Source organism: Myotis myotis, unplaced genomic scaffold, assembly GCF_014108235.1.
Source record: "Myotis myotis isolate mMyoMyo1 unplaced genomic scaffold, mMyoMyo1.p scaffold_m19_p_1, whole genome shotgun sequence".
Classification (NCBI taxonomy): domain Eukaryota; kingdom Metazoa; phylum Chordata; class Mammalia; order Chiroptera; family Vespertilionidae; genus Myotis; species Myotis myotis.
This window is the reverse complement of record NW_023416313.1, coordinates 58654579-58667159: the sequence shown is the minus strand read 5'-3', so window position 1 is coordinate 58667159 and position 12581 is coordinate 58654579. Positions and strand designations below refer to the sequence as shown.

Genomic DNA, 12581 nt, shown 5'->3' with positions numbered 1-12581 from the left:
GCAAGCATGTTTTCAATTATCAAAATTTGAAAGATTTTTTGTTGTTGTTGTTGTTACTCTTCACCTGAGGATATTTTTCCATTGATTTTTTAGAGAGAGTGGAAGAGAGAGGGAAAACAGAGTGAAACATTGATGTGAGAGAAACACATCGATGGGTTGCCTCCTGCACGTGCCCCAACCAGGGCCCAGGCCGGGGCGGATCCTACAACCGAGCCCTTGACTAGAATCGAACCCTGGACCCTTCGGTCTGCAGGCCGAGGCTCTATCCACTGAGCAAAACCGGCTAGGGCTGAAAGATGTTTTTAAAAATAGGAAATCAAAACTGCTTACAATGTAAATGAACAGTGAAGATCAAATCCTTAAGGCTGAAGTTTTATACATACATTCACGACATACATGTAGAATAACATATGACCAAGCAGTAAATTAAGTTCCTCAAAGGTAAGAAGTTCCCCCAAAGAGGTAACTTGTGTGAACTTCACTTTTAAAGTAGTCTTTATGCACATGTATAATGCCTTGAAATTAGAAAGAGCTGAGAATATGATGAATTAGTTATCTATATATAAAAAAGCCCAGCGACCCTTACAGCGAAAGGACCAGAACAACTGGTAGCTATGACGCACACTGACCACCAGGGGGTAGATGCTCAACACAGGAGCTGGCCCCTGGTGGTCAGTGCACTCCCACAGCGGGAGCGCCACTCAGCCAGAAGCCGGGCTCATGTCTGGCGAGTGCAGGAGCGCTAAGGAGCGGTGAGCCAAGTAGTAAGGAGCGAGCAGGCGGGCAGTTAGGAGTGAGGGGTCCTGGATTGTGAGAGGGCTCAGGCCGGGCTGAGGAACCCCCGCCCCATGCACAAATTTCCTGCATCGGGCCTCTAGTTAGCCTGGCCAGAGTGGCTTAGCTAGTTGACATCGTCCTGTACCCTGAAAGGTTGCAGGTTCGATTCCCGGTTGGGGCACGTGTGAAAGGCAGCCAACTGATGTTTCTCTTGTTTCTCTCTCACATTGAGATGTGTGTGTGTGTGTGTGTGTGTGTGTGTGTGTGTGTGTGTGTGTCCCCCTGCCACCCACCATTCTGGAGAGGGAATAGCGTGGCTGGGGCAGGACGTACTTGTGTATGCCCTTTTAGATGGCACTTGATTTTAAAGGAGGAAGCAAAAGACGAATATGAACAGAGACCGTTTATTTAAGGAAACTGTGGCCACTGTTCAGCACGTAGGCTCCCTCAGGCTCTGGGCTGGGCGGTTGTCTGGGAGGAGCAGGAAGAGCTTAAAGTCCAGTGACTGCAAAGCTCCTAATGGTCTTGTTTGTTCAGTGTGGTTTGGCTGTGATTACGTTATTATGAAGAAGGGAAAGAATTATCACACAGTAAGCCAATAAAGCACATATGAAACATTCAGTCAGAACCAGTAAACAAGTTACTGCTTTGGGATGCATTTAGGGAAAGCAAAAACAGGTATGTCTCAGTTTATAAGTATATCCTTCCTTCCCTCTGGGCTGAGAAATCAACAGAAAGACATGATAATTTTAGCCAGACTTTTCCTGAATTTTAATGGCCTTTGATGTGAACTAAATGTGCTCAAATATTCCAGCTCTGTCATTAACTGGCTTTGTGAATTAGGGTATGCCACTCGTCCCCCGCAGGTCTCATTTTCCTTCTATGTCCAAAAAGGGGTTCATTTAAGAGGTGGTGGAGTCGTACTTATTTACTGCCCAGGACATAACATGTGTATGTATACTTATTGACATATATCCACACTAATCTTCAGGAAAGCCTTCCTAGTGGGACTAATAGGGTAAACATGTTGGATCATGCAGGTCCTACTAAACCAGTTAAAGACATCACCCTAGGAGTCCTGGAGGATCACCAGCGTGTTTTAAACAGGGAGTGATTTCATTGGGTTTATATTTAAGGAAGATTCTTTTGGTTGCATTGTGGAGAAGCCAAAAAACAGTTGAGAAGATGATGTGGTAGATTTAGGCAAGAGTTGATGAGAGCTTGAACTAGGGCAGTTACATTAGGGAAATGAAAAATAAACACATTCAAGTTATATATTAGAAACCTATTCAAGATATATTCAAGAATATAAATAAACTAGAGGCCCAGTACACGAATTCATGCACCAGTGGAGTCCTTTGGCCTGGCCTGTGGGATTGGGCCAAAATTGGCTCTCCAACATCCCCCAAGGGGTCCCGGATTACAAGAGGGCACAGGCCAGTCTGAGGGACCCACCAGTGCACAATCAGGGCTGGGAGGGACACAGGAGATTGGCCAGCGGGAAGGGACAGTGGGAAGGTTCCAAGGCATGTTCAACCCCGTCTCACTCAGTCCCGATTGGCCGGACCCCAGCAGCAAGCTAACCTCCTGGTTGGAGTGTCTGCCCCCTGGTGGTCAGTGCACATCATAGCAACTGGTCGACCAGTTGACTGTCTGCCCCCTGGTGGTCAGTGCATGTCATAGTGAGCAGTTGAGCTGCCTTTGCATGTCACTAGCATATTATGCTTTGATTGGTTGAACGGCCGACCGGACAACTGGACACTTAGCATATTAGGCTTTTATTATATAGGATATAAATTTTTAGGATATAAATTAGTTTATAAGTAATGAAACTATTATCTCAATTTTACAAATGAAGCCAGTGCTCCAAAGAAATATACCAAACTCATCATTTTTCCCACTCTTGGAGTGAGAGGAAGATTTATATTGGGCAGGAGAATTACCTGGTGCCCCAGACAGGGTAGTAGCTTAGTCTGCAACAATTACTGAAGGAGGGCCATACTGGTAAGGGGCAGTCTTATAGCCCCCTGAGGATGCTGTCTTCTTCTGTAGGTGCAGCAACAAGTTCTTTTCCAATTAATCTATTGGAAATTTGATTTGTCACTGGACCTCCACTTATTTCCATTATATCTTAACAACCCTTACAGATTAGTATACTTGCCATTACTTGGCTGGGCCTCCCTGCAACATCCTCTATCAGTGGTTCTCAACCCTCCATCAGAACTACCTGCAGAGCTTTCTAAATGTACACGCCACTGGCCCACCCTTGGGGGTTCTGATTCAGGAAGCCAGGCATGAAGCCTGAAGTTATATATTTTTTTAAGCTTCACAGGTGACCAATGCCCTCCCCAGGATGAGAACCATCATGCTGCCTGTTCTAATCCTGCAGCTCCATGGTGTTTGTTTCTAGTACTACTCTGGCTACTTCCTAAAACTGTGCTTTGTTTTGTTTTCGCTTTTTTACAGAAGACATAGATGAAAACCTCCTGTTTTGAATTAAGATCTGAAAGAACTCAAACTTCCCAGCATCCTCCTCTATGCTGACCACTTCTGAAATCCATGCAGCTGTGATATGTGTAGATTTATATTTAGCAGAATGTTTGCATGTCTGAGAAGACAATGAGTAATTGCTTGATAACTGTCTATGCACCAGCCATTTAACATTGATGTTGGAAATAAGACTTTAACATTAAGTGAAGTTGATATGAGCAAAATGCTGTATGCTGTTTGTAAACAGTTTAACTCATCACACTGTATCAATTTATGAGATACGTCCTTTTGTCTGTAATTCCATGTGCATGTCGAGAAAATGCAACAATGCCCTTTTGTTGTGAACGTGTATTATTTTCCATGTATTAATACCCTAATAAAAATCCATAGAAATCCAAGTACTTGTTCAAGTTTTTTTTCCAGTCATTTATTTAAAGAACTATATGTGAAAGATCAGCCCAGGGCTCAGGCTTCATATCAAATTATAATTGTGCTTCCTAGACCCCGTTAGATAAAAAAAATACAAGTGTGAACATGGTTGGGAGAGACGTTTCCTATGGGAAACTAATGTTCAATTGTTAAATGGTAGTTGTCATGAATGTCCTTTGTCATAATGTAAGTTTAAACAGGGAACAAGTGAATTCAAGTGTTCTTTATCGATTCAATTGAAAATGTAGACAATTGTGCACTGCTTGATACAACTAACTTTAGCTTTTATGCAGGTGTCCATGTGTTTTTTGGGAGAGAGGGTGGCCCTGTAAAAATTCTACACATTTCATGTCCTCAAAATAGTGTAAAGATAACACGGACAGTGGAGATTCCTGAGTTGCTTTGATGCCCAATAGAATCAGAGGTAAACATCACTACTGTAAATTGAAGCAAGAACATTTATCTTAAGAGAAAGTGTGTTCTCATTTGAGCTCATTTTTGGTAACTATTATTACAGTAAAAGCTAGATTGCAAAAATATAAAAGCCACCATAATAGAGTTTGTAGGATCTGAAAGACCTTATCATCCTTACTCTACTTTAAATATTTGAAAGAAAATAAAATGGTTTTTTACATATTTTCTTACATGAAAGAAAAGATATCAATGCAATTATCTCTGATTATTTCTTTCAACAATCAGAAATTTGTTGTTGGTAAGAGCTTTATCTCTGATAGTCACTGAGAGAATGTGCCCCTAAGAACTTTATCTGTAGGATACTTCTGGCAGAGTTTGTTTTTATCAGGATAATCTTCCCTGATTAACTTCAAAATTTTATTTCTCTCTCTTCTTAGCTCAATGAGTCACTTGTTCTTAACCAGAGCACATCACACCATGTCATGTCTAAGTAATTAAGTTCAATTTGATTAGTCAAAATCTAATTATTATTTATTAGATTTTTCCAATGAGGGAAATAAGTTTAGAAATTATCTCAAATTTAGAATGTCTGCCGAAACTGGTTTGGCTCAGTGGATAGAGCGTCGGCCTGCGGACTGAAAGGTCCCGGGTTCAATTCCGGTCAAGGGCATGTACCTGGGTGGCGGGCACTTCCCCAGTGGGGGATGTGCAGGAGGCAGCTGATCAATGTTTCTCTCTCATCGGTGTTTCTAACTCTCTATCTCTCTCTCTTCCTCTCTGTAAAAAATCAATAAAATATATTTTTTTAAAAAAATTTAGAATGTTTTTGTATGTAGCTCTAAAGAAATGTCATGAGAGGTCTTAACTAATTACAAAACAAGTTTCTATTCATGAGTTTGCTGGGAACAGTGAAATTGTACTTAGTGGTATTAATTAGACTTAAATTATCATTTTAAATGTTTTGCATGTTTTGGAATAGTGAAAAGTGATTTTTAATGCTGAAGACACTACCTAAATATTTACTAAAAATGTTTTATTTTGAAATAAAAAATATTATCTAAAAATAGAAAATTTTAGAAGCTTAACATTTTCTATCTGTTCAGGCTCCCATGTGTATCACTGCCCTAAATGACATATTGTAGAAGCACTTTAATATTCTTGGTGATCACAGTGTTTAATTGTGGGTTGTGATAAAGACATTACCCTAATCCCAACCAAGGGGATGAAGTTATTTTCTCAGTAATCAGTCTTTAATCCTATCTCTGTGCAATTGAGAGACTTTATGAGTTGGAGTTTCTAGTCTGGAAACAATTATTCACTTTAGCTTTGAATTTTATGACTCATATTGCCCATATCCATGAAGGCATTAGTAATACAGCTTAAATACTAGATGGGCATAGAGGTACTAGGAGATCACACTGCTCCTTGAATTCTTGCTCCGAGGGCCATTTGAAGCAAAGGTAATTTTTTAAAAGGACATACAGTGTCATTTGGGTTTATTCTATTGCACTAGGTAAAAGAATGTAAGATATTCTTGTGTTGGAGAATTTAATGATTTCTAATAGCTTCAGTTGACAAAGGAAAAAAGAAATTCAAGGGTTTGAATCTAAGAAAGAAAACTACAAAGGAGAGATGTGGGGAAAGGAGGGAGAGGGGGATAAGTTGCTTAAATTCAGGCAAAATAAAATGGCACAAATTTAAATCAGATTTCAGTTTCCGATACATATGAAATAGTTGAAGAGTGACTTATATATAAAGAGGTACATCTTGCTTCAGATCCTGGGGACAAGTCTTAATAAGAACATGATGAAGTTTCTTTTTCTTCCAAAATTCAGTTCTAGAGTTCAGTTATTTGGCTGGAAACTCACAAGGTAAGTTCACTTAAATTAAGTGTGATTGAGGACCATAAAAAGGTTTGCTTTCTGAATCAACTAGCCAGTAAAGACGATATTGATTTGCTTTATGTAATCTACTCATATTATGCTTTTTGTCTGCCAACCCATTATGCCTTACAAGATTTTTTCCAGATCCTTTCCTTCTTGAGAAATTAAAGTTGTCAGTAACAGCATCCAGACCATGGTAAGTCTCACAGGGTTCGTAGAAGCTCAAGGTGGATTTATTTGTATATTACATAAGGAATCTCATTTGAGCCAGTAATGGTACATCCCCAATACTAAGCATGATATAAAACTGGTGTTTGAAGATCTGTGGATAGAGATAACAAATTCAAATAACTTCAGGGACCGAACAGAATAGATCAGTGGTTCTCAACCTGTGGGTCGTGACCCCTTTGGCGGTAGAACGACGCTTTCACAGGGGTCGCCTAAGACCCTTCCTGCATATCAGATATTTACATTACAATTCATAACAGTAGCAACATTACAGTTATGAAGTAGCAACGAAAATAATTTTATGGTTGGGTCACAACATGAGGAACTGTATTTAAAGCGCCAGAAGGTTAAGAACCACTGGAATAGATTATGAGGAAGAGTAGGAATGCAATGCTATGAACCAGAGAATGTGTGTCTCATCTAAAGGCATTCAATGCATTTTAAAGCACAGTCTAGGCTTACAGAGCCTGAATCTAGAGACAGAAGTTAGCCTGACCACGATTTCAACTCCTCTCACTAAACAGTCTATTACAATGGGAATAGGAGGTAGGCAAAAGAAAAAAGAAAAGCCTGATAATGATCTCCTAAACCAATGGTCGGCAAACTCATTAGTCAACAGAGCCAAATATCAACAGTACAACGATTGAAATTTCTTTTGAGAGCCAAATTTTTTAAACTTAAACTATATAGGTAGGTACATTCTTATTAACTTAATTAGGGTACTCCTAAGCTGGCCTTTGCTAAAAACGTCCTCAATCTGAGGGGTCGACCTCAGCGAAGTACCCCCACTTCTTCTAACGCCACTTCTTCAAAATAGACTCGCCCAGGCTGAAAACCGACTTCTGCACATGGGCCATGAAGTTTCAATCGCCCGCACGTGGTATTTTGTGGAAGAGCCACACTCAAGGGGCCACAGAGCCGCATGTGGCTCGCGAGCTGAGGTTTGCCGACCACTGTCCTAACCCTTTCATTCCAGACTCCTCCCTCAGAATGGAATTTCTTATCCTGGCTGGCCTTTTGAGCACTGCCACTGCTCTGCCCATCCCTGTGAGTACTCCCCGCCGGTTGTCCACTCCACTTCCGTTCTAGAGACAGTATTTCTGGGCTAGAAAGCATTTCCTAAATGTTCTCATTTCACAAAAGAGGATCGTGGAGTCCAGCAATGCTGTAGACCCAGACACGTCCCGTTTTTCCCTCAGCGCAAGGGTCTTCCCAATACGAATCCCAGCTGCATGGTGCCATTTGCTAAGTGCATGACCTTGAGCGAGGAAGAAACCCGTGGCTTCCCAGTCTGTAAAGTGAGTTATAAGAGCGACCTCAGGACCTGCAGAGAATGATAAAAATGCAGGAGCACTGAAGAGTCCTAATTGGAGCACAGGAAACTCTTAAATAAACTTAGCAAGACAGAACAAATATTCTGCAGTGACCTAGGTCTTTTTTTTTTTTTTTTTTAATCCTCACTCGAGGATATCTTTCCATTGATTTTTAGAGAAAGTGGAAGAGAGAGGAAAAGACGGAGAGAGAAATAGCGATGTGAGAGGCATACATCGATTGGTTGCCTCCTGCACAAGCCCTGACCAGGGCCTGGGCCAGGGAGGAGCCTGCAACCGAAGTACATGACCTTGACTGGAATCGAATGCGGGACTCTTTGGTCCACAGGCTGACACTCTATCCACTGAGCCAAACTGGCTAGGGCGTGACCTAGGTCTTAATTACACAGTTTGAATTGAGTTTCATTTATAACAAAAGGCCCAGTGCACAAAATTCATGCACTGGTAGTGTCCCTAGTGGCTGTCCGCTGCCAGCTGGGGCCTCCCTCCCTTCCCCGGCTGGCCCCGCCCCCTGGTCAAACCCCTGACGACCTCCCTGTCCAGGGGACAATTCGCATACCACGCTTGTATTGTGTAGGATACCCTTACCCTAAACTGTCTCAGGTTGACTATAGCCGTGCTTTCTACATCTATCCAAGTGAGATCTATGAGTCTAACCTGTGTCTGTTATAGTCTGAATACGTAGGACACCAAGTAGGCAAGAAACCCTCTTCCCTGCACATTTTTTTTAACAGAGGGGTTTTCGGAGAAGTGAGGGAGCTTTCAAAATTTGTTTTTGGGGATACCAAATCTGAACTTCTACTTCCATACTTCCTTCACTTTTAACTTCCAGATGCTGAGAACATTGTTGATTCAAAGAAAAAGAGGCATGTAGTATTAATTAATCTGAAGAAACTTATTTCCATTCTGATCGCTGGGCAGAATTAATTCAACTTTTCCTTATTAGACACTCAGCCGTGTTTTATTTCAGAGGTGAAGCTACATTACTGATGAGCATCATGCTCAGTAGCAGCTTGTTACCTGCCCTCAGCTAGAATAAAACCTCTTTGTAATGAGTAATGTTTTGCCACATATGTTGTTTCACCTCGTTGCTGTTATTGTTTTACAAGCTCGAACAATCTGGAGGCAGTTCCAGTGATCAGGTAAACTTCTAGTTGTATTTTCAAAGGGCATGTTCATCATTTTAAAAGTTTGCAATTGGGGGTGGGGGGTGTGGGGGTAGGAGATCAACCAAAGGACTTGTATGCATGCATATAAGCATAACCAATGGACACAAGACACCGCGGGGTAGGGGAGGCTGGGGGAAGGTCAAGGGGGGAAAAAAGGAGACAAACGTACTACTCGTTGTAATATTTTAAACAATAAAAAAAAAGTTTAAAAAAATAAAATAAGTTTGCAATTGTCTGCAATCACTGACATCGTGTTTCTTCTTACAGAGATTTAGCTTTTACCCACCCCCAGGACTACCATTTTTTCCTCAGATCCCATTTTTCCCACCTCCCCAACTTCCCCCAGTAAGTATGGGTTTGGGAAATCTCAAATTGTGAAGAATACTTATTAGTTGGATGATGATGATAAAAATTTCCAAATTTTAATAGAGAAATGTGAAGCTTTACAAGGTTGCCAGGCATCAGCTACTCACACTCCCCTCCCCACATAGCTTGTGGTGGAGTGTGACAAGGGACTAGCAAACTTCCCCCTAAATCTTCAGTGTCTCCTCCTCTTGCCATCAAGAAAGTATTTATACTGAGTTACTTAAACTATGATGAGGCTAGTTACTCTCCATGAAGAGAATACTACCCTCTTTCTATAAGACCCATTCTTTTTTTTTTTTTTTCTTAATCACCTTGTTGCTTTCTTTTCTCTACAAATTTCCCTGCCCCCCCCCCCCGCCCCCCCAGCTCTTCCTAAGTTTTTCTCACAGGTCAAACAATATAATTGGTTTGTTCTTCTTATTGGACCCCCTCTCATCTTTTTAATATCTGAGTTCTTATAACACTTTTTAATAAAGGTCGGAACAATGCTAAATACATAATATAACTGCCTTTATTCTCTATGTAATACTTTTATTGACGCCAACAGCATTCATTCGGTTAATATTTACTGAGTGTCTATTATCTAATGGGGTCTATAGTGAGGGCTGGAAATACAGAAGAGTATAAGTTCACAGTCTGATGAGGAAGAGAAATTCATAAATGAAAAACAAGACACTGTGATTTGATAAGTGCGTCTAGATGCAAATGCAAAGCTGACTTCGGCTGTGGATCAAAGACTTCACTCACAGGGAGATGGCATCTGAGCCAGGACGAGAAGCGGGTGAGGGAGAGGGAACCACAGTGCTTGGGACAGACCTAAGAAGGACCTTGCAATTTGGGGGAAGAATGACCAGTACAGTGGGGCTGCAGCACAGGTTGGAAACGTTAAATTCGGACAGTATTTAAGCAGTGATGTTTTGGGAAGTTCACACACATTTTAAGATAGCATCTTGCTTAACGTCTTGTTTATCACCTAAAAATGTGCTTAAAACATAAATACGATTCTGTGTAAATTTGTTTTTATATCTAAATATAACAAACACCTTCCCTTTGCTGGTATTTAATTTCAAATGGTTTACTTCTCAACTTCAAGTAGGCTTTTGGAAATTTGTCACCAAAGTTACAGTCCGCACTGGAACATTCTTTTTAAACATTTTCACATGTCCTAACTGAATCTTAGCCACTAAATTTCTAAGTACTTACATTTTAATTAATTGCTAATTATTTTTATTCTAGTCAAATCTAGGTGCATTGTTCCCCTTTCTGGTCTGACATTCAGTAAGATTTGTTTTAAATTAATACAAAATTCTAAAGTCTTGGTTTATAATTAGAATATAGGAATCTCTATATAAAATTATAGAGATATGTCTATATCATCTCTATTATAAAATTAAGTGTAAATCTATATGGAAAAAAATCACTGGTATTTGAAATGGAAACTCTTCCTTCCACTAGGTGGCAGAGTAGTATTAACTATCAGGCAAAGTTTCCCCTTTGCCACGTTTTCTCCTAATAATAGATCTTAGTGGCTGTGCTTATGGGGTAATTAAAATTGCCATGATCTGAAGAGGGAAGATTTATTTGTGTCCTCTTCCTATATGAAATGGCTGAACAGGAAAAAAAATATCAGGCAAAGAATGAATGTAGAGAAACTGATAGATTTGCAAGAATTATCAACATGTAGAACAGATTCCTGGGCTTTAGGTTTGACTAATTAAGCAAAATAAGCATACCTCCTGAAAGAAAAAAATTATGAAGGTTTGGAATCTAACCTCCACGAATTAGAAGGTGGGCTCTCTGACAGCACATAACTGCTCCATAATTACTGGATGGATGGATGACTGGATGGATGAGAAAATGAATGCATAAGTGAGAAAAAAAGCCAAAGCAAAACGTTCACATTTTATTCTATTCGCAACTCATTTATTTTTTTTATTTTTTTGGTAGATTCCAATTCCTCTTCCTTTTCCATATAATCCAAATCAGGTAATTATACTTAAAGTTCCCTTTTAAAAAGTATTTAAATGAATACAAAACAAAACTTGAAAATTATTTCAATTTAATCAGAGAATTTGACATAAGAATTAATGGTTATTATTCTCTTACAGGGTTCATTAGTTATTGATACTTTGTTTGACTCGAGTCCTTTAATGTACAAATCTCGCATACTTTTGAAAACTGAACTACCTAAGACCTGAAATTTTCTTTTTTTTTTTTTTTTTTAAATATATTTTATTGATTTTTTACAGAGAGGAAAGGAGAGAGAAATAGAGAGTTAGAAACATCGATGAGAGAGAAACATCGATCAGCTGCCTCCTGCACATCTCCTACTGGGGATGTGCCCACAACCCAGGTACATGCCCTTGACCGGAATCGAACCTGGGACCTTTCAGTCCGCAGGCCGACGCTCTATCCACTGAGCCAAACCGGTTTTGGCTATGAAATTTTCTTGATTATATAGAGCAGTGGTTCTCAACCTTCCTAATGTTGCAACCCTTTAATACAGTTCCTCATGTTGTGGTGACCCCCAATTTCATTGTTACAAATTGAACATAATTAAAGCATAGTGATTAATCACAAAAACACTATGTAATTATATATGTGTTTTCCAATGGTCTTAGGCGACCCCTATGAAAAGGTTGTTCAACCCCCAAAGGGGTCGTGACCCACAAGTTGAGAACTGCTGATTTAAATTTTACTTCTGAAGGGATTGTATTGAATGAGGAATAATTACAAATGACAAGATTGACTCAGTCACAAACCAAAAAGTAAGTTATGTACATAACAATAATCTTTCCTAAAATTATAGGAAATGACATTAAAGTTTTTTCTCATAAAGAAGTAATCCCAAAATATAGCCTTTTTCCAACCCAGTAAGCATAAGTTTAATGATCTTCCCTAAAAGTCCCTACTACATCTGGAGCTCACAAAAGAAAATGGGGGAGTTGGCTGTAGGGATTTACTTAAAATATTAGCAAATAATAAATTTCAATGCCATAATTTTAGTAATGCTAAGAATTCTAAAAAGCATGTTTCCATTTAATCAAGCTAATATAAAATGTGTAACATAAAAAAGATAGATAAAATGCTGAATTACACCTCCTTGATTATTTGATTGTTTTCTTTATTTTAGGTCCTGACACCTAATGACATAATAGCGGTAAATATACTCTAGCCTGTTAATCCATAAAGTTTATAAAAATACTAGGGGTCCAGTGCACGAATTCATGCACCTTGCAAGGAACTGTGAGCCATGAGGCTGCAGTGGGCACAGGGGTGGGTCTTGGCCCATCCTCCACGCCCCCGCCCAGCCTCTCCCACTGCAGCCCCTGGTCCCCTGTCTGCAGGCAGCCCTGCTCCCATTGCCACTCCCATGCGCTGACAGCACCGGCAGCACTCACACCCACTGATGGCACGAAGCAATTGGGGCCAGCACCATCAGCAGGTGCAAGCGGTGGCTGCTGCCCCGATAGCCCCTCAGGAGCAGGGGGAGG

At 40.2% G+C, this 12581-nt stretch overlaps 1 protein-coding gene, 1 long non-coding RNA gene and 1 other non-coding gene across 7 annotated transcripts in view; all 3 read left to right on the top strand.

Annotated features, from left to right (window-relative positions):
* SPARCL1 (SPARC like 1) overlaps positions 1-3665 on the top strand; it is a 59221-nt gene extending 55556 nt beyond the window's left edge. For all 5 annotated transcript variants that reach the window (XM_036339239.1, XM_036339259.1, XM_036339250.1 and 2 more), the window contains one exon: positions 3244-3665. In XM_036339239.1, the coding sequence (XP_036195132.1) occupies positions 3244-3272 (29 nt within the window). In that variant the 3' untranslated portion in view covers positions 3273-3665. The remainder of the gene's footprint in view (positions 1-3243) is intronic.
* A 3530-nt stretch (positions 3666-7195) lies between these two features.
* On the top strand, positions 7196-11074 carry LOC118662191. The gene is made up of 4 exons (XR_004969637.1): positions 7196-7268; positions 8662-8694; positions 8989-9066; positions 11035-11074. It is a non-coding gene; the product is annotated as an uncharacterized LOC118662191 (long non-coding RNA).
* On the top strand, positions 10574-10708 carry LOC118662001. Its single transcript, XR_004969566.1, has one exon. It is a non-coding gene; the product is annotated as a small nucleolar RNA SNORA29 (small nucleolar RNA).
* Positions 11075-12581: the final 1507 nt, after the last annotated feature.